This window comes from Trichechus manatus, unplaced genomic scaffold (assembly GCF_000243295.1).
Source record: "Trichechus manatus latirostris isolate Lorelei unplaced genomic scaffold, TriManLat1.0 scaffold00285, whole genome shotgun sequence".
Classification (NCBI taxonomy): Eukaryota; Metazoa; Chordata; class Mammalia; order Sirenia; family Trichechidae; genus Trichechus; species Trichechus manatus.
In genome coordinates this window covers 462,010-488,470 of record NW_004444221.1, presented here as the reverse complement: position 1 = coordinate 488,470, position 26,461 = coordinate 462,010, and the positions used below count along the sequence as shown (strand labels likewise).

The window sequence follows — 26,461 nt, the reverse complement described above, 5'->3', positions numbered from 1 at the left end:
TTGGATATTTATTGCTTATGTTTTAAAGGGACTATATTTATACTATGTACTATTCTTGTAAAAAATAACTATGCAAGGCTTGATTTTAATCTTTCTCTCTCTCTTGCTCTTTCTCAACAGTTTGGAAGAACTGAAGTAATTGATAATACTTTAAATCCTGATTTTGTAAGAAAATTTATTCTGGACTACTTTTTCGAAGAAAGAGAGAATCTTCGTTTTGACTTGTAAGTTCTAGTAATGCTTTCATTTTATAAAATTGGATTTTATAAGTAATTTTAGAAATACCGGGCTGGGTCCTATGGTTGCACTGAATCCTAGATTATATTGACAGGAAACCAAATTAATTCTATTCTGAGTGTTGCCAGAGTACAGTCATCAGCACTGCTTTGCATTTTATGGTTCTCTGTCATATGCTTGTTGAAGAAATAGTGAACAATTTAACCATGTAGAAATGCCAGGCAGAATATATGGGTAGTCTGTCAAACCATCTCACACTTCAATAGGTTTCTTATAAATTCTACATATACTCCAGGGTATCTCATCCACTCCTATGGCTCATGTCTCTCAATTCTTTAAGTTTCTCTGAGCTGCTTCTTAGCATCTTATGTGGATCCCTGTCTAGATATAGGTTCCTTTTATCCTTTGTTGTTAGTTGCCATTGACTCAGCACTGACTCATGGTGACCTCACATATTACAGAATGGAACGTTGCCTGGTCCTATGCCATCTTCATGATATTTGCTATATTTGAGCCCAATGTTTTGGCTATTTTATCCTTTACCTCTTGCCTTTGAGTCCATTCCAACTCAGGATGACCCCATGTGTTTCAGAGTAGAACTGTACTCCATAGGGTTTTCAAACGGTAAAGTGCTCAACTGCTAACCAAAAGTTTGGAGGTTGGAGCCCACCCAAAGGCACCTCAGAAGACAGGCCTGGCAATCTACTTCTGTTAGGTGACAGCCTTGAAAACGCTGTGGAGCACAGTTCTACTCTGACACGCATGGGGTCATCATGAGTCAGAACTGACTTGAGGGCAGCTAACAACGTAAAATCTTACAGAAGTGGATCAGCAGACCGTCCTTCCATGGTATGGCTGAGTGGCCTCATGTTCCTAAGGCGCTATCTAATTTTCCCTGGATGTTAGAGCCAGCATTTTAAATGTTCTTGTTACTTTGATTCTGAATCAGACATATTAAAAGATTATCTTTAAAGTCAACTCCCTGTCCACAGAGAATGCTGAAGTCAGTCTGTTTATAAGGTGATATCAATTAGGGTTTAGAGTAGAACTACCCTACAGGGTTTCCAAGGAGCAAGTGGTAGATTTGAACTGTTGACCTTTTGGTTAGCAGCCATAGCCATTAACCGCTGCACCAATATATCTCATCCATTTTAATGGCTGCATAGTTTCCATTGTTTGCAAGAAATACAATTTATTTAACCAAACATTTTCTGATGGACATTTTGGCTGGTTCCATTTTTACTACTATATGTAATCTTGCGGTGAGTATCCTTGTATATAAATCTCAAGTCTTTTTTATTTATTTATTTATTTTTGGTGGATAAATTATTCAGGGATCCCTGGTGGCTCAGTGGTTAAACATTCGGCTGCTAATCAAAAGGTTAGTGGTTCAAACCCACCAGCTGCTCCACAGTACAAAGATGTGGCAATCTGTTTCCATAAAGATTACAGCCTTGGAAACTCGATGGGGCAATTCTGCTCTGTTCTGTAGGGTCACTAGGAGTCAAAATTGACTCGATGGCAGCAGGGTTTTGATTTGGTTTAAATTAGAGTCAAATGTTAGGATACAAGGGTTTGGACAAGCCTTCCCACTGACTGATTCTAATCTTTGAGACCAACTTAGAATTCCTATAAAATTTATTACTTTTCTGAACTCCTAGTCTGGTTGTTAACTCTGATTTTTAGAACAATCTCTCTAAAGAGACAGTTGGCCCCTGTCACCACCATGAGTACCTCCTGCCAGGTCACTGTATTTACCCTTTTTTCCCACACTATTGCCTCACTTTGACCCTGCTTGTTCTGGTTTCTTTAGCCCATGTGCTGCTCGTGATTCATCACCTGATACTTGTAATTATTAATGAAAGAAACAAAAGGGTACTCTCAAAAGGATGATAGCAGTCAAATGTTAGACAGTAAGACCAACAAACATCGAAAGACTGGACTAGTCATTGTGCAGAAGAGAGGAAGCAAAAGAAAGATTTCCATATATGGAGGCTTCTTACACAGAGGGTAGCGATCACTTACTCATATCTGCTGAAGAGGAGGCTATGGAAGCTAATGGATTTTAAGTAGCACTAAGAGCAGTAGTGTCCAGTTAAAGAAATGAACACTCAGTGCTGGTCAGGCCTCATTTAAATATGATGTCTATCTCAGTGAATGGCATTTCAAGAATCATTTTGACAAATTAGTGAATCCAGAGGAGCATAAATTAGGTTAGGGAGACCCCTGATATTTATATCAGATGCTTGACAAGCTTACTAGGAATGTTTAGCATGGGAAGGAAGTTAGATAGGGCATTGATAGAAATTAAGGTACTTCTCTCGTGTTTGATAATACATCAACAACATTGTTTAACTTCGCCTATGGATGTTTCAGGGAATTAAATAAAAATAAACCAGAAAAGAAAATTTCAATATATTCACTGATGGGAATATGGAATGAAGAAATATATAAGTAATTTAATACGTTTCAGTTGCTAATATATTCCAGTTATTAATAAACTAAATGAAATAATTACACAAGCTCATGAAGCGAGAGTTAGTATATGTTTTGTGAGCACAGACAAAAAGAGATGATTCTGTGATAACAATACTACCACTAATATTTATAGTTTGCAGTAGACTCATTCACATATTTAATCATGTTTAATTCACCAAACAATTTATGAGGTGGAGTTACCCAATAAACACCAACAAAGGCTTCATGAGTCTAGATTTTGCTTACTTAACAAGTTATTTTCCTTCCTGATAAATAAAATGGTGATAATTTTGAGATGTATATTATTATAACCTGTTTTTGAAGGATCTTAACACTTTGGGAGAAAATAAGTAGTTGTTTTATTTCCTCCAATGTTTTCTCAACACTGTCAATTCCAGTTTTCCCCATTGGTTAAAGGCTCCCTTACCAATGTCAAGATCTAATTTTATGAATTTTCAGCCACTTTCGTTTATTAGACCATTTCATTTTATTAATTGTTAGGTACTCTTCACTTTAACTTTTAATCTCAAATTTAATTCAGAGCTCTTCACTTCCTCTTCCCCTAGTTGGAGCTATTCTTCCAGCTACTTGCAAAAGACAGGGGGGATTTGAAGGTAGAGAGGTGGGTCTCCCACCTTCTGACATCTCTAGACCTTATGTGGTCAAGTACCTTGCTTGTCTTGCTCATTGTAGAGGAGAGACTAAAAAGGACGCTGTCCCATGCTCTTTAGCTCTTAGAAAGCACTTTCTAGAACTTACAGGTTACATTCTCTTTCGCTGGCAGCCCCAGGGTGGACCTGCAGACAGATTCTGTAGCTTAGCAGCATCTGACTAGGGAACCAGATGCTGGCCTCGTTTTCTTGCAGGCACCACGGATTTCGAGCTCCCCGTCACTTGGCTTTGAGAAAAGAATCTCCCTTCCTCCCCTAAAAAAGAAAGGGGATAGCTTGTCACCTTATCAGTGCTGCACTCATAAGGCCAAGGACTGGTTCCAGGCTGTGAGGAGTAGGGTCTGCCCTAAGCCTAGTGACTCACCAGCTGCTCTGAGCTAAGCAAGTGAGAATACTTAGCAGCTTTTGTTTTCAGCTTTGGGCTTTTTTTGTAATGCAGAAACATAGGAAAAATTCCAGTCAACATCTGTTACTCCCTTAGGACCCATCCAGATCAATTACTGCCAGTTCAGCACTCTAGATGTTGTTGTTACCTGCTGTTGAGTCGGCCCTAACTCATGAGGATCCCCATGTACAATGGAATGAACCACTACCTAGTCCTGCGCTGTCCCCATGATCAGCTGCAGATCTGACCATTGTATTCATTGGCTGATTTTTGGAAGTAGATTACCAGACCTTTCTTCCTAGTCTGTCTTCATCTGGTACCTCCGCTGAAACCTGTTTAGCATCATAGCAACACACAAGCCTCTACTGACAGATGCGTGGTGGCTGCTCATGAGGTGCATTGACAGAGAATTGAAACTGAGGCTTCCACACGGGAGACAAGAATTCTACCACTTAACCACCAATGCCTCTAGTAATAAGGTCTTAATAACAGGATAATGTTTACAAAATTCCTGTTAATAAATTTAGGCACGGTGGGATGCAGCCTCCTGAGGGGAGACAACTTAGCTTCTTGCCTTGCAATAGACTCTGTCTTCCTTAGGGAGAATTTGGCACTCATAAATGTACACACAGACACACAGACGTGTGTGTGCACACAGGGTATAGTATTTATGATCTGATCTGTGAGAGTGAGGACCAGGGTAGTTTTGATACTTTCAGAAAAGTTAGAAGGAAAATTCCATTAAAAGAAAAATTGTGGTAATTTTGAATGCATTATACTTCAATATATTACTTAAAGTCTTCAGTAGTATTGTGTAAATTACGTTTTTGAGATAATAGCATTTTAAAAAAAGATTGTTAAATACAATGACAGAGAATTGTATTTGAAAATACTTAAGCTCTTTGTGATAACAACAGAACTCGTTTTTTTTTTTTTTTTTTTTTTTTAACTTCTTTTAACTAACCTGATCTATACTCAGCATGTTATTTCTCAGAAAGACTGTTTCCAGGGTAGATTCTTGAGAAGGAGCCAGCAGCTATCCTTCACCTTTGATATTGATGCAGTTGCTGATTTCAGTCTCTTCCTTTAAAATTTCTGTCATGTATTTTTTTGGATAAGAAATACTTTTCTTACAGTAACATCTGTAGATCTATAGTACCGAAAAAAAAAAAAAAACAAGCCCATTGCCATTGAGTCGATTCTGACTCATACAACCCTGTAGGACAGAGTAGAACTGCCCCATAGGGTTTCCAAAGAGTTGCTAGTGGATTCGTACTGCTGACCTTTTGGTTAGCAGTCAAGCTCTTACACACTGCACCACCGGGGCTCCAAATCTATGGTAGATGTTGGCAAACTGCTGATTTAAAATTCTAGGCTACAGCTGTGGAGAATGATCAGCATGCCCTGATGTGCAGGGGAATAATTTGTAATTCTTCTGAGGCAGGTATTTACATCATGCAATTATCAAGCTAGTTTTTGGTAGACATTCTTTGCTGGGGAGTAAATGCGCCTCTCTCTGCCCCTACCAATGCGCTCAACGAGCTTTGACTGTTTCTTTGCTTTTTATTGTTTGAGATGCTTTTTTTTTTTTTTAATGAAAAGATTCTTGTTATGTGAGAGAGAAGACTTTAATTAGCCTTAAAAGAAAAAAAAAAAGTTAATTTTTTGTAGAAAGCTATGCTCAAGGAATGTGAAGTGGGGGAAAGACTGGAGCCAGTACATGTCTTTCCCTGTTCAAGAGTTCAGTAAATTGAAATTAGCCATCTCTCCACTTCTACAAACTCTTTAAATGGAGGGACTAAAGTGATAGTGAGTGATGTTATCCCACTGTATCTCTAGGAAATCGTTTATTTCCAATGCTAGCTGGTGGAAAACAGAACACATAGCAGTCCTATGCAAATGCGTTTCTCTTTCCAAAAAATACATGGTTTTCCCAAGTCCTGTAGTTAGGGAAAAGTAGTGTCTTATTACAATAAATTTTGCAACAATACCATTTAAGGTATTTAATAAGTATTACAATGGCCACCAATGACAGCCTGATACCAGGACCTGTTTATCTTTTATTAGTATAGAGAGAAGACAGATTTTTTTTTTTTAGAATTTTGAACTCAGTTGAGCAGTATTAGGATAGTGTCGATTCACAGAAAAGAGGAATTTTAAACTTTTCTTATCAAACAACAGAATTGATAACTGTGAAAATATTAGGACTTAGGTTTATAGAAATAAAAGAATTCAGGGAATATGAATTCTACCATTGACATATAGGCCACAGGTTATGAGAAACTTCTCTATTTACTAAGTTTTTCTCACCATTGATACTTTTTTTTTCAGTTTTATATTATTTATGTATTTTGAAAAATACTGACATTTTTCTCTAGCTGTATTTTGTGGAAATAAGTTAAGTTTTATATTTTAATCTTTTAGGTATGATGTTGATTCAAAGAGCCCCAACTTATCCAAACATGTAAGTTCACGTTTTTATGTTGATTGTATACATGTAAGTTCATGTTTTATGTTTTTTTAATGATGATTTTATAATAGAAATTATAATATACGATGAACTATGATTAATATTTATGATGATTTATTAATATTAAAGTTTTATGTCCATAACTTTTCAGGAATGTGATTGCATCATAAAAAATAAATGGCAATTTTAAGGAACCTTAGAATAACATTTTGGAAGAGCTTATTAAAATAGAGATACCTTTAGTAAGTGAAATAGATTTTTCTCCCCCTCCTCTGCCTTCTTTTTTTTTTTTTTTTTTCCCCAAAGAAATGATGACAGTACCCTTTAATCTTTGAAGCTGAATAAGATTAATTAAGCAGGATGAAACTGTGAACTGTGTCTTTTGGGAGGCTTTACTTCTGAGAGATTGGGAAGTACTCTGGTGTAGGTAAAGTGATTTGTCATGCTGCCTTCCTTGTAGTTAATTTGTTCAACAATATTTTTTTGAATACCTCCTAATGTTTAGCATCATGCCAGTTTCTGAGGCTACAATATGAAAAAAATATACAGTCTCTGTCCTGAAGTCACTTACAGCTTTTTTAGGTCCTGATCTTCTTTCCTCCCCATTCCTGTTTGCTCACCAGGCAATGACTATTACCTGGGGAAACTTCCAGCTTCAGGAGCCATAGGAGTGTCAAAGCCAGGTAGATACAGAGATGGAGGTGGGAAGGGAGGGATGAAAGTGCAATATTCTGGCTAAGCACTCATTTTATGAGCCACCTCTTTATTGAGCTTTGGGGTTGGAGTTAGGCCAGACCTAGGGCGAAAGGCTGAATGGAGGTGAAAACAGCATTCTGAAAGGACTTCAACTGAATTCAAAGTGTAATCTGAGTACTTAGGTGTAGAACTGGCAGATGTGACAGGATTGGGAGATAGACTAGGCTAACGTTAGTATCCAGAGGCTCAGGAGCATGAGATTTTTCACTTTTCCATTTTTGTAGGTTATTAACTAGAATATATGGGTATATGGTTTCCAGTGTTGTTTGATGAGGGGGAATGTCATAAGTCAGAGAAGAGTGGGGATTTAAGGGGTGATCACAAGCTAGGAGAAAAGATTTGGGGAAACTGGGAGCCTGGATGTAATGCCAAAAATTACAATTAACTGCCCCCCTCCTTCGTTAAAAGTATTATGGTATTTATTTTGCTAGAAAGGTTAGAGTAGAATCATGTGAAGAAGTATTCAAAAAACAGTTCTGTCTAAGTGATTGACTCTTCTACAAATTGAAAAAAAATGCTGTAATAAGCTCATTCCTCCCAGTCAGTAAAGTTCATTGCCATTGCCATGCCTCCTTCCTGCTCCGTAGGATAAGATTTATAGCGTTGGGACTAGACATTTAAAACTTGCTTGCCCAACTTTGTATTGTAAGTTTTCCAGATGTCATTGGAAGAATCAAAAAACGAGTCACATTTTCTGGTCAAAATTATTTTGTTGCAAGGAAGGAAAATGCATTTGTTTATCTCACATGGAGGAGCGTCTCATAAATGTGCAGTGTTGCTTGTCCCCATTGGAACTGGAGCTGGAAACAGGAACATGGGTCGGGACTGAGATAGCTGTTCTCTCCATTTCTCTCTGTCTGGGGCCACATATTCTCTCGACGATGTGTGTTGTCTGAGCTTGTACGTCTCTCCAAAGACCAGTTTTCTAAGTTTATTCACCATTGTGCACATAGGAAAATGACCCTAGTCCTGACTGGATGTAGACTTCAAGTGTCCACTGTCTCTGAATATAATTTCTCTGTTTCAGAGCGCATAATAACTGGGCAGGTGAAGACTATTTCCAGGGGGTTGGAATAGTGTGAAGGTGGTAACATGTGGTCTTTACCAATATGGTTGTATAGAGTTCAGGGAAAAGAGTAGTATATGGGTTAGGAAGGTACCTCAAACATGACTGACTGTATCTTCTTCAATAATCAGCAATGATTTTATAAGAGATATGCTTCTTAGAAGTCATGAATTTATATATCTTAAGAGATTTTTTTCCTCCCACAAGAAAAGTTTCAAGTTTCCCCCATCCTAAAAATTCTTATCTTGATTCTGCTTTACTCTCATGATATCTCTTTTACTATCTCATCACTATACTTCTTTAAAGAACAGGCTGGGATTCTATGTTAACTTCCTCCCTTTTCATTCTGTCTTCAACTTACTATGTTCTGGTTTTCACTTCTGCGTAAACTTCTCTCACAGAGGTTAGATCAAGATTTAGTGACCTCTTTTCATTCCTTACCTTACTTGACCTCCTCTCATTTTTGGATACAATTGACGACTCTTCTTGAAATGCTCACCTCCCCTGACTTCCATAAAAATTTCTCCCTTGTTTCTTTTTTCTACATCCCTGTTAACTCATTATCTATCATTTTTTCTAGCTTCTCTTCTTCCTTTTATTCCTTAATATTGTTTCTCATGTTATTTTCAATTTTCATCTCATCTCACAGTATAAACTCTAATTGGGAGTTCTCAACCCTTTCCATTCCTTACCTGTTAACTCCTGAATAGCTATCCATTTATATCCCTCAGTAAGTCCAAGTTTCCATCTGCTTATTAAATAATGCCTAATAGATGTTTCACAGAAGCCTAAAAGTAAAATCTATCTAAAGTTCAAAATCTTTTTCCATCTCAGTCTTGTTCCTGGCCCATATTACCTATCTTGGGAGTTATGATCAACACAGTTTACTTGGTTAGAAAACTTGGATGCGTCTTGAACCTTCTTTTTCTGTCACATACACCACGTCTAGTGTTAATTCTAGCAAAGAATTGTTTCTCTTTCTCCCTTCTATTTTCTCTTATGTTACTGTCTTGGTTCAGATTTTTGTTACCTTTCTCCTGAACTCTATTGTGATGGCCTCCTATAGGTTTGGTAGTCTATATTATCTCACATTTCCAATCTATCCTTTACATTACTCTCTGTGTTATATTTCTTAAATGTATTTAGAAGACAAGGCAAATCAGTTAATAAGTACCAGAGCTGGGTGAAGACTGTAAAAAAAAAAAAAGGGAGGACATGTGTTTTTGAACAGTTCCAAAAATTACCTTGAATTTTTCCAAAACTGCTTTGAATGTTTGTTAGAATAACAAAAGCCCTTCCCTATTTAAAGGTATCCAAGTACAGATTTTAAATAAAAGCACATATAACTTATTCAACCAAAAAAGAATTCATGAGGCTTTTGGGAGATCAGAGGAACCAATAAACAAGCAAAGTCTATTCCCTAAAGATATGACTCTTTAAAAGCATGATTGTCTGCCTGGCAATTTTGTAGAGTGAAATGTAAACTGGAACCTTATAGGAAAGACTGCTAAGTACCCAGGCTTGCATGTAGAGTGCAGGCACTTAGCTTTTACAAAAAGGGTTTTGTAGCAAGAGAGACTCCATGAACTGGCAATAATAAAATATTTTTTTTCTTCGTTTTCATTTCTAATAATTAAAAATGAAACTCTTTTCAAGATGACTTCATTTGGTTTTCAGTACTGAAAGATCTTGGATCAGTTTTTTTTTTTACTCTTGGGGAGAGTGGAGCTCTAATGTTGAATTGTACTTTGCATTTCTAATATTGCAAATGAATATGAAGAGAGTGGAACACAAAGAAACAGAGTAACTTTGGTTGATTCTGTTGAGGGTCAGGAAGTTTTTAGTGGGAAACCATTGCACTCCAGGGGAAGCCTTATGGAATCCAGGGATATATTCCTTCAGAGGATTTATCTCTTTTATGATTCTCTGAGGAAGTATCTTTGCAAAAATATGTTTTTCTGCGTAAGTGTTAGGCCTTGTGAACAAAACATGGCATTTTAAATTCTAGGCTTGTTCTCTAAGGTGCTAGTGTACCCACTCATCTTAATGCCATTAGCAGAACTACATAACATACTTTCATTAGCATAACTTAATTGAATCAGCCAAATCATCAATGAAGAGATATAATAAGCCCATAATTGGTACACCTAGAATTCTGCTTAGCATTTTAGACCAGTTAACATCAAAACTGTACTTTATGTACTAGTTTTCGTACTCACGAGGCAATCAAAAATACATATACTCACTTCCTTGATCTCAGAAGATAGCTGTTAAAATCTTTGCTTCAGAAGAAGTGTTAGTGGCTCACTGGATTATTTTGGCCCCAAAGCAGTAGCCTTCCATGAAGGTGTGTATGTTCTTCAATATATTTTCTAAATATGCATACCAACTTGCACATGTAGATCAATTGTATTTCAAAATTTCATATGAAAGTTAATTGTCTGGACCATGAAGTACGTTTTTTTCATAGAAACAGATTTATAACTGGAATGAGATTTTTAGTTAGAATACAAGACAATTTTTACCTATATATAACTGAACTGAATTCTTATATATATATATGTATATATATATATGTATATATACTCTTACAGTCATCCAGGTAATAAATATATGCTAGACACTATTCTTGGGATGGGGATATAGCAACAAATAAGACAAACAGGGTCCCTGTCTCAAAATAGCTTACATTTTAGAGTTTGGAGAATGGGGTGGGACAGATTTATTCAATGAACACAACTACAACTAAAAGATTAAGTTAATTTATTTCCTTTATAGCACTTATATTAATAAGATATTGATATGGAGAGAGTGATTGAGGAAGCAACATTAGCTAAAAGCTTAGGTTTCCCTTAATCAGGCAGCATGGTTCTGTACCAGTTCTCACCCTGAGTGTACTTATTGATGAGAAGGACAGAGCTATTACAAATCTAGGGGGAATGCATTTTAGGCACAAGGAACAGTAGTACAATGGCATTGAGTCAGAAAAGAGCTTGGAATCTTGGCATGACAGAAAAATGCCTACCATACATAGAGAATTATGAATGATGAGAGTAGAATGGAATAGTTTGGAAAAGCTACACAGGTTTCAGATGATGTAGAGATTTTTAGGCCGTGGTTTTAAAAAAAGAAGTTTAAATTTTTTCTTTTTGATGGATGTCACTGGAGGATTTTAAGTAGGTGGATAACATGATCTTATTTATCATTTAAATGATAACTATAGCAGCTGAATTGGAGAATAGAATTGGGCAAGCTGGCTATATTAAGCAGATCAATTTTAAGGCTGTTGTAATTTGACTGTGAGCCAACATTTTGGTGGCTGTCTGTATCCATTGAAGTGGCAAGATGTAGTCATATTTGGACTATATTTTGGTGGTATGATTGCTGATGACTTAGATGTGAGATGTGAAGGTAAGAGAAAAAGTTAGAATGAATTCTAGGTGTTTGATGAGAGCAACTGGATATATTTCAGGGGGGATGCAGTTTATTGCAATGGGGAAGAACTGGTGAGAAAGATTGAGGCACAGGTGAAGACTGAGAGATCGTTAGTCAGGCAGACATCATGTCAAGGTAGAGACTCCAATGAGCATGCAACTGGAAATATTGATTAGGCCATGACTGGAGATTAGAGATATAAATTTGGGAACCATTCGTCTTTAGATTTGGAACCAAATCAAGTTATCTAAAGAAAGTATAAGTGGAGAAGAGAATACGATAGAATATTGGGGGAACTTCAGCATTTAGAAGTTGGTGGAAGCAAAGTAGCCAGAATTATCATTTTAAGTGACCAGTCAGGTCATGCCACTTTCTGATTCAAAACCCCCCAATGGCTTCCCCCCACCCTTAAGGTAGAAGTCACAGTCTGTGATGTGGCCCCTGGTCACCTCCTCTCTGACCACTCTCTTCCTTTCTCATTCTGCTCCAGTCCACTGTCCCTCTTGCGTTTCCTTGAACACCCAAGAACATTCTTGTCTCAGGGCCTTTGTTATTGATTTTTCTCCTACCTGGAATGCTTTTGGCCTAAATATTCACACAGTTCTCGCCTTCATATTACACAAGTTTGTGCTTAATTGTCACCTACTGAGATAGGCCTTCCCTGACTGCACTGTGTAAAACAGCATTCGTTGTTATTCTCTGGGGTTCCTGGGTAGTGCAAATGGTTAAGTGCTGGAATACTGACCAAAACGTTAGCAGTTCACATCCACCGAGTGACACTTGGAGAGTAAGGCCTGGCAACTTTGTTCTGAAAGGTCACAGCCTTGAAAACCCTGTGGAGTGCAGTTCTACTCTCACGCATGGTGTCGCCATGAGTTAGAATTGATTGGACAGCAACTAACAGCAACAACAACACCATGCAGCATTCCTTCTGATCCTTATTAGATGATACGAGCTAACCTTATATTCAAGCTAAAGTATTTAGGATTGATGGTCTATAAATGGATTATATTTTCCATTTGCATTTTCAGTAGGATCTCAGAGTACGTCTTAGACTTTAAGACAGAGTTGGAGAGATAGATTTGATGACAGTATCTTCAGCAGTCCGTAAGTTATATTAGTTGGGCCTTTGTTTCCGTGCAAAACTGGCCCTTCTGCAGGACTTAGTATTTAATAATGATGTTGCATGATAGTATTGTTGTATTTAATATTGTTACTTAATAATACTATATTTTCCACCACTCATCTGTCAGTTTGTCATACTGTGGTGACTTGCATGTTGCTGTGATACTGAAAGCTGTGCTACCAGCATCAATACCAGCAGGGTCACCCATGGTGGACAGGTTTCAGTGGAGTTTTCTGACTAAGAAAGACTAGGAAGAAGGATCTGGCAGTCTACTTCTGAAAAAATCGGCCAGTAAAAACCTTATGAATAGCAGTGGAACGTTGTCTGATTTAGTGCTGGAAGATGAGCCCCTTAGGTTGGAAGGCACTCAAAATACTGCCGGGGAAGAGCTGCATCCTCAAAGTAGAGTTGACCTTGATGATGTTGATAGAGTCAAGATTTTGGGACCTTCATTTGCTGATGTGGCATGACTCAAACAGTTGCAAACATCCATTAGTAATCAGAACATGAAATGTACAAAGTATGAATCTAGGAAAATTGGAAGTCGTCAAAAATTAAATGGAACGCGTGAAGATTGATATCCTAGGCATTAGTGAGCTGAAATGGACTGGGATTGGCCATTTTGAATTGTACAGTCATATGATCTACTATTCCAGGAAAGACAAATTGAAGAGGAATGGGGTTGCAGGGATCCCGTGTCCAAAGGACACACTTCACTCCTGGCTCTTCTTGCTTGGTGGTAATGAGGTCCTTCTCCTCTCTGCTTGATTCCCTTTTATATCTCAAAAGAGATTGACTCAAAATACAACCTCATCCTGTAGATTGAGCCCTGCTTCATTAACATCATAGAGGTTAGGATTTACAACACACAGGATAATCACATCAGATCACAAAATGATGGACAACCACACAATACTGGGAATCATGGCCTAGCCCAGTTGATACACATTTTTTGGAACACAATTCAGTCTATAACATATCACCCTTTGGCCCCCCAAAATTCATGTCTTTGTCACATAGAAAACACATTCACTTCATCTTATCATCCCAAAAGTCTTACATCAACTCCAAGTGCAAAATCTCATCTTCTGCAAAATTCCTCTTCATCTGTGAAGTCTAGAATACAAGTTATCTGCTTCCAAAGATACCATGGTGGAACAGGCACAAGGTAGACATTTCCATTACAAATGGGAGAAATTGGAGGGAAAGAAGGGCTAACAGGCACTAAGCATGTCAATAGAACACATTACATCAGCTCTCAAGGCTTGAAAATAATCTTCTGTTCTCTGAGACCAATTAGGTAATGGCCCTGCCCTCCAGACTCTGGGTATTAGCCACACTCTTTGGATTCTGGGTGGAGGCCCCTCAGCCCTGGGCTTCAGCTCTGCCTTCCAGGGCTCACTGGAATGACAACTCTGCCCATTGCGTTTGGGCAGCCACATTCTCCTAGTCCATCTGAGTGCTGACCCTACCTTCTTGGCCCCAGCAGGCCCCATTCTTTTGCTCCTCGGGCATGTCAACCCCGCCCTCTCAGCTTTGGGCAGTGGATCTCGTCCCATACCTCGGGCACTCCTGAAAGGCAGCCCCACACTCTGAAACTGAGTTGGTGAAGTTCTGATTTTTTGAAACCTAGGAGATTGTGGCCCCACCCTTTGAAACCCAAAGGCCATGGCTCCACCCTTTGAGACCCCAGAGGTTATGGTCCTACCCTTTGAGACTGAGGCAGCTCTGCTTCCTGTGTTCCTTGTCTCTTAAGCTTCTGCTTCTTGATTTCTTTGCCTCTTGGCTCCTTGGGCCTCTTGGGCCAGCCTGGAATCTGCCTTTCTTGGGCAAATGTTCCAAAACTCTTTAGCTCTACCAGTAAGTGCCTGGAGGCACCCCAGTCTACCTGTAAACCTGGCCAGAAGGCAGTCAACTCTCTTGCTCCATGGGTTGGCAAGCCTAGCTCCACTGATAGGTGCCCAGAGGCACTCCACTCCACCAGGAAGCTTCCCATGCAAAGGCACTCAGCTCTCTCACTCCATAGGTCTGTGCTGGTTTCCTGGTTCTGCTGCTGCTTTTTCTTTGCTGCTGCTTCTTGCCGTCTGTGCTGTGTTCAGTGTTACAGCCCTCCTTACTTCTGAGTCCTCACCAGAATTGTCTTTAATGTCCATAATTCCACCAACAGCCTTTTCAAGGCAATCTAGGGTTTTACTGTTAGGCACTTTGAAACTCTTCCAGCCTCTACCCATTACTCAATTCCCAAACCATTTCTACATTGTAGGTATCTGTTAGATCAGCATCCCACTCCTGGTACTAAATTCTATTTTAGTCATTTAGTGCTGCTATAACAGAAATACCTCAAGTGGCTGACTTTAAGAAACAGAAATTTATTCTCTCACAGTCTAGGAGGCTAGAAGTCAGACTTTAGGGTGCCAGCTCCAACGAAAGTCTTCCTCTGTCTTGCAGGCTCTGGGGGAAGGTCCTTGTCATCAGTCCTACCCTGGTCTAGGAGCTTCTCAGTGCAGGGACCCCATGTCCAAAGGATACACTCCACTCCTGTCTTTTCTTCCTTGGTGGTAATGAGGTCCCTCTCCTCTCTGCTTGATTCTCCCTTTTATATCTCAAAAGAGATTGACTCAAGATACAACCTAATCCTGTAGATTGAGTCCTGCTTCATTAACATAACTGCCTCTAATCCTACCTCATTAACATCATAGAGGTTAGGATTTACAACACATAGGATAATCACATCAGATCACAAAATTGTGGACAACCACATATTACTGGAATCATGGCCTAGCAAAATTGATGTACATTTTCGGGGGGATACAATTTAATCCATAATGTACAACATACTATATTTCATATTATTTAATAATATATAGCACATTTTCTAGTTATTAGATCTGTCAACTGTCTCACCATGTTAGTTAGCAATGAAAATACTCAAATCATTTTCTTAGATAGTACATTTCTAACTTCTCTATTGATGAAACATAGTGTTCTACAAAAAGTGATGCATCTACAAAAGGTAAATATTTTTCTTAGTTTTAGTGTATTTGTGAATAGTATAAAAAGAACCAAAAAACGAAACCCATAGTCATTGAGTCGATTCTGAGTCGTATGACCCTATAGGACAGAGTAGAACTGCCCCATAGGGTTTCCAAGGAGGCAGCTGGTGGATTCGAACTGCTGACCTTTTGTTTAGCAGCCAGACTCTTAACCACTGAGCTGCCAGGGCTCCATGTGAATAGTATAGCTCTATTTTTTATCTGTATATCATGTGTGTTTTTATGTATTAAATATATATGTTGTAGATAATTTTAAAAAATTGGTTAATTTACATCAGTCATCATCAACTTATTGTTGAAAGCTTAACATTTATTCAGTGGCTTATTTCACTTCTTTTATTTGGACTTTTAGCAAGTAAGAGATATTTTGAAAATCAGCAATTGTGCTGGGAGAAAAGAAATAAAATTTAGCTTTAGGATTCTCTTTGAACTTTGACAGTTAGTGAAATTTTATTTGTAATTTAACTACTGATGTCTGAATTTAGGAGTGTTGATTGAGCTCCTGGGGGTAGGATGAGCATTTTCGGTTTATAAATGGATCCATTCATTAAAAAGACAAATCCTTGCTTTGAAAAAAAAAAAGTTGTATTATTGTGATGTTAAAATGTGACAAGTTGTTTCTACTAAAATATTGACTCTAATTCTTCCATGTTGAGTTTGCCTTATGGCTGATAGCATATAGATATACTGTTGTTGTGTGCCATCAAGTTGATTTTGACTCAGCGACCCTATACCACAGAGTTGAACAGCCCCATAGGGTTTCCAAGGCAGTATCTTTACGGAATCAGATGCCACATCTTTCTCCCGCAGAGCGGCTGGTGGGCTAGAACTGTTGACCCTCTGTTAGCTTAACTACTGCGCCACCAGGGCTCCTTATAGATATACTAGCAACCATTAAGAAAGTAGTAGTCATTACTGAAACAAAGAAGTACCATGTTCAACTATTATAAATGATTGCCATATTACAATATAGTACATACTATAGGTCACACTTCAATCTTTATGGTTGATGTGGTTAATATAAATTAATTAAATATAAAGAAAGTAAAAAATATTAGCGTGAATACCAACAATAAAATAGTAATAGGTAATGCCAATAATAAAATTTTCACAAGAAATACAAAGTTTATTTCCTCACTTATCTTTATTATAATGGTAAAATATTCTAAAAGCAAGGTTTTTTGTATAACTTATTTTCTCTTGTCCTGACTGCCTTAGTGTGTAAGTGCTAAAAATCAGTTAAATGACCACAAAATGGGTAGAGGTAATAAGAAGGAGGCAAATTATGGAGCTATCTTATCAAGAAATTTAATGATTAATTCTTGAACAGTCAACTGCACCCAATTACTGTGCTATATTAAAACGGGGCTATCAGAAAGCCTATTTCAGTGTCTTTTAATCTAAATCATCTATTAAGTAGGGGAATGATATTTTCAGATGTTCATTGATCACTTTATAAAACAAGAAAGACATTTAAAGATTATCCTGATAGACCTTTTAGGAGAAAGATGCCACATTATTGAATGCTTTTGAAATTGTTTATGAATGATGCTGATGATAACCTGTATGTGCTGATTAGCTTTGTAATAGTATAGAAATCATAAACTTCACTTACAGTTAATGCTTCCTGGTTTATCATACTATTGTTTTTAAACTTATTCTTTTACACATCTATGTTTACAGGTGTATTAGTTTATGTATACAACGAGTTGGTGTATAAGACAAATTCCAATTTTGTAAAGACACTTAAAGTGAGCATTTGTTGAAAATATATTATTTTATTCAAATAATTATAGTAGCCACAGTATTGGAATCTGGTAGCAAGTAGTAAGTTCTGAGTATATAGTAATACTCTATTAACCGCTGAGGAATAGGGAAAAGCAGGGAGGCAAATGTTTATGAGGGACTCAACATGTTCCAAGCATTGTTCTAAGTGCTTTGCAGATATTTTATCATTTTGTCCCCCCAACAACCTATGAGGTTGTTATGCCCATTTTTTGGATTAAGAAACTGAAACATAGAGACATTAGTAATGGTTCAGCCAGTGTATGAACATAGGCATGATAGACCCTTGTAATCCTCACTCTTAAGGAGCATATTATACTACTTTGCAAAATAAAGGAATGAATGAAAGGAGATTTTTAAAAAATAATATATAGGAATCATTAATGCTGGTACCCTGCAAGCAAACAAGCAAGTAAGCAAACAAACAAAACCAGTTCATTTATTGCTAAGTAAATTTCCACATTATACATGTGGAGTTATTAAAACACATAGCAGTAATATGATTTTCATGAATATAGACAACTAAGTTGCAAGCTACAATATAAAATTTTAAATTCATATATAGTACACGTAGATGGAGGAAACTGATTGGTAAAAATTGATTCAGAAGAAATAATAAAGTAATAAAATTGAAGGAGTTATAGTATGCTCATGCATACAGATAGACACTTCCCTTATCAAAAAGGGAGAAAAACATGAAAGTGTATAATAATCGGTTGGAACCTTAAGCGTAGCAGTGTTTCCTTGGATTTTGAGCTGGGGGTTATGTTAGTAGTAAATCTAGTTTTAAATAGTTACAGGGGTCACCCAAACACTCCGTTTAATTTTCTGGTATGCTTTTTTTTTTGCTACCTATGTGATGGGAAACTCATATTATTGTTATAATGCTTTGCATTGCTGTGCTCTCTGCTTTTTTCTTGTTCCTTTAGTCTCTCATTGTTAGGTCTTTCAGCTTCAATAACAGCTTATTGGATTCAGGGTAATTTTTGGATTACTAACAAATATGGTTTATGCACAGGTTTCTAAACTAAGTTTTATCAGTCTAGTATTTACATTATAAAGTAATAATTCATTAATTCAACAAATACCTATTGATCTCTTAGTTTGGAGAGAGTCCAGTAATTAAAATGGTTGAATAAGTTGAAACATTTTTCAGCCTCCACCGACTCTAAACTAGATTTGGACTGTGTGTGTGTTAGAGTTAGGGAAAGATGCCTGGATTTATTGTGACCTAATTATAATATCTTATCAACTGGAACACAGCACCTTAGCAAGAACCAATAAAGCAGTTTATATTATAACTAGTTTTAGTTTTCATTTTTATCTAATTAAACCCAAAATATCTAAAAATATCCATTAAAGGGCAATTAATTATATTACAATTACTGTTTAAAATGTCTAGATAGGAGATGTGAGCCACTGAGATGGTTAAAATTGGATTCGATAGAGGTTTCCAACACAATGGGTAGCTGACAAATATGAGCTGTTTTTGCTTTGTGCATAGTAAATGTGCTGTTTGATAGGAAACACACAAACATATACAGTTGTAAAACAACGACATGAATGCCACAATTATATGGGCTGAGTGTGCAAAAACTACAGTATAATGTGTGTAGATTCACACTGTATCATTTTTGTCCACATTTCACCAGTTTAATTATTTTAATTTCCTTTCTGTTCAGCAGTGATGATGCTTATATTTTCTCTTTCTGTTTTCTATTGTATGTCTAACCTAATATGGACATGCTCAGTATTTATTTGGTTCTCTAGAGTAGTTGTAGCACAGAACTGCTTTTATTCAGACTGGTTGCTCCATTGGCCAAATCCATTCAATATGTAGTATTTTCAGCTATTCATCAATATATGTATCCTGAGAAAAGAGTTCTAGAATCCCCAGGGTGTGTTTTTTGCAGCTGACTTAGAATAAACCAACAAACCCAAACCCATTGCTGTCCAGTCAATTCCAACTCATAGCGAACCTGACTTAGAATAACCCAAAAGACCAAACCTGTTGCCGTAGAGTCAATTCCGACTCATAGCGACCCTTAGAGTAGCAAGGATAAATTCCACATCCTCACTGTTGAGCTCTATGAGCTGCCATGAGACTTAGGGATGTTTAGGTTTGTTTTATAATATAAATCCATAAACGTATTTGTAAAATGAGTTTTTAAATTGGTGGTGTTGTTGATGTTGTTGAGTGCCGTGCAGTCAATTCCTACTCATAGTGACCCCATATGATAGAGTGGAACTGCCCTGTAGGATTTTCTAGGCTGTAATCTATGCGGTTGCAGATCACCAGGTCTTTCTCTCACGAAGCCACTATGTGGGTTCTAACCGCCAACCTTTCAGTTAGCAGCAAAGTGGCTAACCATTGCTCCTTTGAAATTGGTAATGACATGTTGTTATTATTAAGAATATTTAATTTAAATATGTTAATTGTTTACGTTAACGTTTTTTCCAATTTGAAAGTAAAATTTAAAACGATTTCAATTTTATGTTGGTATCGTCATTCTGTCAGTCACCAAGTTCTGTTTTAGAGTCATTTTCTCTGTCTTTCTCCTTCTCCCCTGCCTGCAATCCCCACCATGTGCAAAAAGAGTTTACACCAAACCCTGTCATTTTTCCTTGCACTGTTCCCTACCATTTGATACAACCTTAGTTTGGACCTTCACATTTTGCTTCTTATTGACTACTATTGTTTCTGGTTGACCTGACATCTAGTTTCTTTTTCACATTCCTCAGTTAATTCTGCAAACTGGTACCTGAGTCATCTTCTGGATATTACTGTTCTAATGATGACCCTGCATTGCTGGAAGGCTTCCAGTTGCCTCTGTACCCCAAGGCTATAGTCCAACTTCCTTTCCTTGCAGAGAGGGCCCTCCACAGTCTTAGCTCTTATCTTTATTTCTACCCTTTACTAGAGTCCCACTCTTTAATCATTACATTCTTGCCTGTAGCGCTGATCTATTCTCTAAGACTAGAATGTCTAACTCTCTTCTCTCCACCAATCTGATTCCTACCTGGCTGTCAAGGTGTACTTCCTTTAGGAAAATATTCCTGACTATGTTAGTCTCCAGTGATCTTTTATTCTCTTTTGATTTAGACCCCCCCCCTTTTAATGAAAGACATCGATTTTACTTTTGTGGCATGTTAGACTTTTGTGGTTCATTCTCATTAGATTAGAAGCAGAGAAGCAACATGACTTGGCATAGTGATTACGTGTGTAAGCCTTAGATTTAGACTATTGGGTCCACATTGTGGCTCTGAGGAAGTTACTTACTTTCTTTATGCCTCAGTTCCCTCATTTGTAAAGTGGGGACAATACTAGTCCCTAACTATGAGATAGGAAGTATTGATGTTGCCAGGATTAGAACACATCAAACAACACTTGGAACATCAGTAAACTCTTGGTAAGTGTTAGCTGTTTTTACTTGCGAGTAGTCATTTCTCTGTATTCCCCACAGAACGAAGTTTAATGCCTTACACAGTTAACAAATACATTTGTTTACTTTTATTTTGTTTAGTAATTAAAAACAACATTTTGTTTCCTATCAGTCTTAATCCATCCTTCTTAGGGCTTTTCCTGGGACAGTTTACTGCACAGTGGTGGGAGATCTGCTACTTTCACCTTGAGGACAAAACAGTTCTTTGAATCATATATAAACAAAACAGGAGGGTGTATATCCCTCCTTGAAACACTTCCATGTTTTCTTGACCTATATAACCGTATGGTGTCCGAGCCGTTATTTTGTGGACCTGTAAAGGTGCATTGTATTTATGGTATTGAAATTCTTAGCAGCATATCAATCTAGAGTCAGAACATCTGAATTAGTCTTGGCCCTTCTATTTACTGACTTTTTAATACTTGGAAAATCAACCTTCTAGACTATTTATTTCTGTATGTGTGAAATGCAATAACACACCTCTTATTTTGCAGGATTATTCTGAGTCTTAAAAATAGGAATCATTCAGTAGTATGTTAAAGAACTTGATAATATATTATAGTTAACACATTTTTAGGATCTTACTATGTTCTAACTGAATCTTCAAAACAGCTCTATCAAGGAGGTACTAACACATTTTAGAGATGAGAAAATGTAGACCTTAAATAATTGCCCACGGTTACAGGTAGTAAGTAGCAGTGCTGGAATAGACACCTGGCAGTGTCTCTGAACCCCAGCTTGTTGCCACTGTATTATACCACATTTCTTTAAGTAGTGCCAGTGTTGTTAGCTGTCACTGTCGTGTGCTCTCACAAATTGTCATCACAACCAACAATTTAGTAGTTTCAGAGACATCCGAAGTTGAGCCAATTGTGAATTCAAAACCTGGAACATTTTTCCATTTTCATTTTAGTTAAAAAAATCAAAAAAAAAAAAAAGAAAGAAAGAAATGCAATGGTGGAAAACTCCAAATAACAAAGCATCTCTATGATTAAAAACACAAAAAAGGCTGTGAAAATTCATGAGAAAATCACATGCTAAAGTTAGTACATGTTGAGCTTACTTTATTTTTGGAAGTTGGAAAATTCATTATTGCAGCAGTGAAAATAATGTAAATATAATGTACAAAGTATGGTGGAAACATGGTTTGGGAATGAGCTTTAATCCTTTTATCTATTTTAGGACTTTCTGGGACAAGTGTTTTGTACATTGGGGGAGATTGTTGGTTCACAGGGAAGTCGCCTGGAAAAGCCAATAGTGTAAGTATTTTTTAATTCTGACAATGAAATGTCAACTCGTCAGTCCATTTTGGTGGTTTAGAATACATCGTTTAAGACCAAAAATGGATTTTAAAATCTTATTTGAGTATTTTCTTCCAAAAAAAATAATTTTAACATACTTGTTAAGGATAATTTATGTTTCATTTGTCATATGCCACATTAAAAAATGTTCACAAGATGAAACGAATAGACTTATACAAGAAGATGAGTTGTTTTCTTTTTGGTTCTACTATTCATTCTTAGATTTAGTACTTCTTGAAAAAGAGATTTTATTCTTTTGGGTCAGGACTATATAATATGTAGCACTACCATTTATACCCTGTGTTTAATAAATGTATTTTTGATGATTGAGATTTTAATAGTAATTTTTAGTACAAAATTCTATAGAGAAGACAGTAAATGTGTAAATGCTAAGAGAAGGCAACTGTTAAGAATTACATCTTTCACCTTCACCTTCAATTCTGTAATCATGTTTCATTTTAGCTCAATTTCATGGGATGATCTTATTTTCTTCAGTTTAAGTAAGGCAGAAAATAAACTCTAGACATTTTCCCTATGCCTTTCCTCTTCCTGACCTCCTTCATCTTGATTATTTGGATTCACTTAACTGTTTATTAAATGAGAGGATCTAGGAAGATTATTACAGCAACTGAAGGGTTATCTATAGTGCCAAAAGTTTTGGGGGAATTTTGAAATCTGTTTTTCCACCAATCTTTTAAGAATCTCAGATGTACAAAATAAAACTACACATATCTGTTCACCTCTGACATCAAACACTTGAGATGACCGAGGCATCTTTCTCACACTCCCTGTATAAAATCAAACTTTCCATTTGGTGTGTTTGGTGCTTTGCCCAGAACTTCTCATGTAATAAGTTTATGAATTCTGACTTCTTTTATTTAACTTGATTTTCTTAGAAAATTACTACTGAATGTTGGTGTGAAAACTTTTGTGTATTAGCTACCTTTTCAGAAAAGAATGTGTAGTTTTTTTTCACATAATTATGGTACTTGGAAGCTTGTGATTTCAAATATATTTATGCTCACCTTAATAAGTAAGTAATAAATGATATATGCTACTATATGAATGAAACTTGAAAATTTTATGCTAAGGGAAATAAGCCAGGCACAAAAGGACAAATATTGCATGATTCCGCTCATATAAACTATCTAGAATGAGCAAACTCTTAGACACAGAGAGTAGATTAGAGGTTACAAGAATCTGAAAGGAGGGGAAATGGGAGTTATTGCTTAGTGATTGTAGAGGTTTTGTTTGAGGAAATGAAAAAGCTGTGGAAATAGATAGTGGTTGATGGTTGCACAACATTGTAAATGTAACTAAATGCCATTAATTTTTACACTTAGAAATGGTTAAAATGGCAGATTTTATGTTATATATATTTTACCTCAGGTAAAAAAAAATGAAAGAAAGGTTTAACCAGTTAAAATGTGGTAAATTGGATTTAATAAGCTCCATGTGTCTGACCTCTGGAAAGAAAAGATTTTGTGAGATCAAGTAGTGGAAGAGTCTAAGGGCATTAGCATCTGGTGTGAGTTACTTGGAGTGAAGAGTATCACATTTTTGTATTACTGCCAAGCTTGGAAAGGTAGAAATATTGTGTAATCTGTGTACTCACCTTCAGAGATAATGCATGTAGTGTTCCAAACTTTCCCTCACTCCTCAGGAGGTTGGGGAGTCTAGCAGATTCTGACTTCCTTCCTGCAACTCTTACAGGCTTCTTATGCCCATGAGGCTATTGGGTTTTAGGTCTGCTCTGTTGAAAGCAGGGTCACCTGATGGACAGACATGTCAGTGACTTTGGATTGACAGCTTATGTTTGTTTTTGTCATCTCTGCTACTCCTAAAGGGTCCTGCTTAAAACCTAGATCTGACAATGTTATTCTGTTCCCTTATTTAAAAAATTGGGGAGTCCCCATTGTTTATGTTTGTACTGCATACTATAGAATTGGTGTGGAATTGCTTTTTGAGCTTCCTTGGCCGTTACTCCCCATCCCTGGCATTCTGTGCTCCTGCCATTTGGAGTCCTTATCAACATTCCAGTCATTACTGGCAGTGGCATCACTAGGGTTGGTGTCACCCAGTGTGGTAACTCATGATGTCAGCCTTCCTCCCCATGGACCTCCTCCCACCCCAGACTGTACAGAGTTCTTAGTAATGTTCACTGTCAATTTTAATCATAGAATAATATGTAATAAATATAGTTGTAAATTGCTTAAATGTAATATTTCTTACATTATATGAATACCAACAACAAAACTGTTCTGTAAAATCTTTCTACATTGAATTGCAACATTATTAGTAACTGAGCAGAAGACTTTTTTAAATTTTTCTCCTTTTTTTCCTTTAATTACTACTACATTCTCAAAAAAGTTATTGATATGGGTTCACAAATACTAATTACCACAATATTGTAGCTAAAGCACCAGGAAATTTGATAAAATCAGTGACTGTTAAAACACCAGCAGCAATGAAAACAACTGTGTGCTTGTAGTACATGCAGACAAAGCCACATGATTCAAAGTGTGATTGTAATTGAGTAATAATGACAACTCAGATCGGAGCACATTAGAAGGTTCAAAAAGTAAATTGCGACAGAGTTTTAGCCTTGCAGGTATATTGATACATGTAAGCTGGGCTTACAAAAAATGTTTTTGTTGTTGTAAATAACTACAGAGATATTTTTATAAAAAATAATGAATTTCTGCTGAAACACTGCACAAAAATTTTATAGACAATCATTTTTAGGTCACCCCCATGACAGTGTTGAGCCAGTGTGATCTACACCCCCCACGCCTCTGTAGTGAGGCCACTGATTATTGGAAGCCTCGCCACATGCTTTCTGCTCTGCAGGATTCCTGCTAAAAACCCATTGCAGCCGAGTTGATTCCTACTCATAGTGACCCTGTAGGACAGAGTAGAACTGCCCCATAAGGTTTCCAAGGCCTGTAGTCTTTACAGAAGCAGACTGCCACGTTTTTCTACCTGGAGCAGTTGGTGGATTTGAACTGCCAGCCTTTCAGTTAGCAGCTAAATGCTTACCCACTGCACCACTTGGGCTTCTGGGATTCCTGCTACCTCCTCTTTATCTGGAAAGCTCCTATATCAACAGAGCTAGAATAATGCCTTCCCTAGGATGTCTCTGCTAACCCATTCTCACCCCCCATTTTTAATCAGTCTTTTCACTTGTGTATTCCCATAGCCCTTAGATATAGTCAGGGCTAGAAAGAGGTGTAAACAATCTTCTCCCAATAAATTGAGAGCTCGTCAAGAGTGAAAAAAAAATAATAAGTAAGCAATAAGTAGTCTATAAAACAAATACAAATATTTTATTTAGTCTAATGACTTGGGCCTACCAGGATTCTTGAAATATTTCCACCAAATCTATCTTTTTAGCTGCAAAACAACAACAAAAAGAATCAACTATATATACAGTGTCATCTTAAATATATCTTTAATGTTTTTAAAGAGAAAATAAAAACAGTTAAAAATTTTCTATTTCAGAGCAACAGAATAGAGATTTTTTGGCATTGGCACTCATATTTTTGAATTGATAATTTTACTGAAAGTTTTTATCTGGTATTATTTTCTTCATAAAAGGAAACTGTATTTCTAATTTCAGAAAAATGTTGGATTACGCAGAATTTTTCCAGTTGGAAATCATGTTTATAGTAGACTTGAAACTTGCTAAAAATTGATATTTTTATATTGGTTGGGGTAAGTGGTAAATAGAAGATAGTGTAAGATGTGGTCCTTGTTCAGCTGACTCAACAATTCCCATTAGAACCAACAAAAATAAATTCATGCTCAGAGGTGAAAATACTAGGCTGATGAATGGCAGAATATGCAAATGCTGGGAGTATTTGCTGCGGTTGAATCATGATCATTTTACATAATCAGAAAGGATGAGATGCCCTTTAGCTTTTTCTCAGCTCTTGCTGAGGATGGGTAGCATAAATGAGGCAAAGCTTGGAAGCCTGCTCATACGGTGTGGATCTATAGTAACTACACGCTGTGCTTCATCTACAAGGTATTTTAAATTTAGGTAAGTTTATTGAAAGTATTGGTGTTGTATCTATCTTATTGAAAAGGGCCCAATTCAGTTAATTTTCTAAGTGAAGAGGACTTGAAGCAGTTACTGGTGAAGATCAAAGACTATAGCCTTCAGTATGGATTACACCTCAACATAAAGAAAACAAAAATCCTCACAACTGGACCAATAAGCAACATCATGATAAATGGAGAAAAGACTGAAGTT

The 26,461-nt window shown here is 36.9% G+C and overlaps 1 protein-coding gene across 1 annotated transcript in view; it reads left to right on the top strand.

The window, feature by feature from the left end:
- The window catches only part of CPNE8 (copine 8), a 255,234-nt gene that overhangs the window by 75,775 nt on the left and 152,998 nt on the right, over nt 1–26,461 (top strand). Inside the window, exons 4-6 of the mRNA XM_004390125.1 lie at nt 121–224; nt 6,196–6,235; nt 22,088–22,164. Coding sequence (XP_004390182.1) covers nt 121–224; nt 6,196–6,235; nt 22,088–22,164 — 221 coding nt within the window. The remainder of the gene's footprint in view (nt 1–120; nt 225–6,195; nt 6,236–22,087; nt 22,165–26,461) is intronic.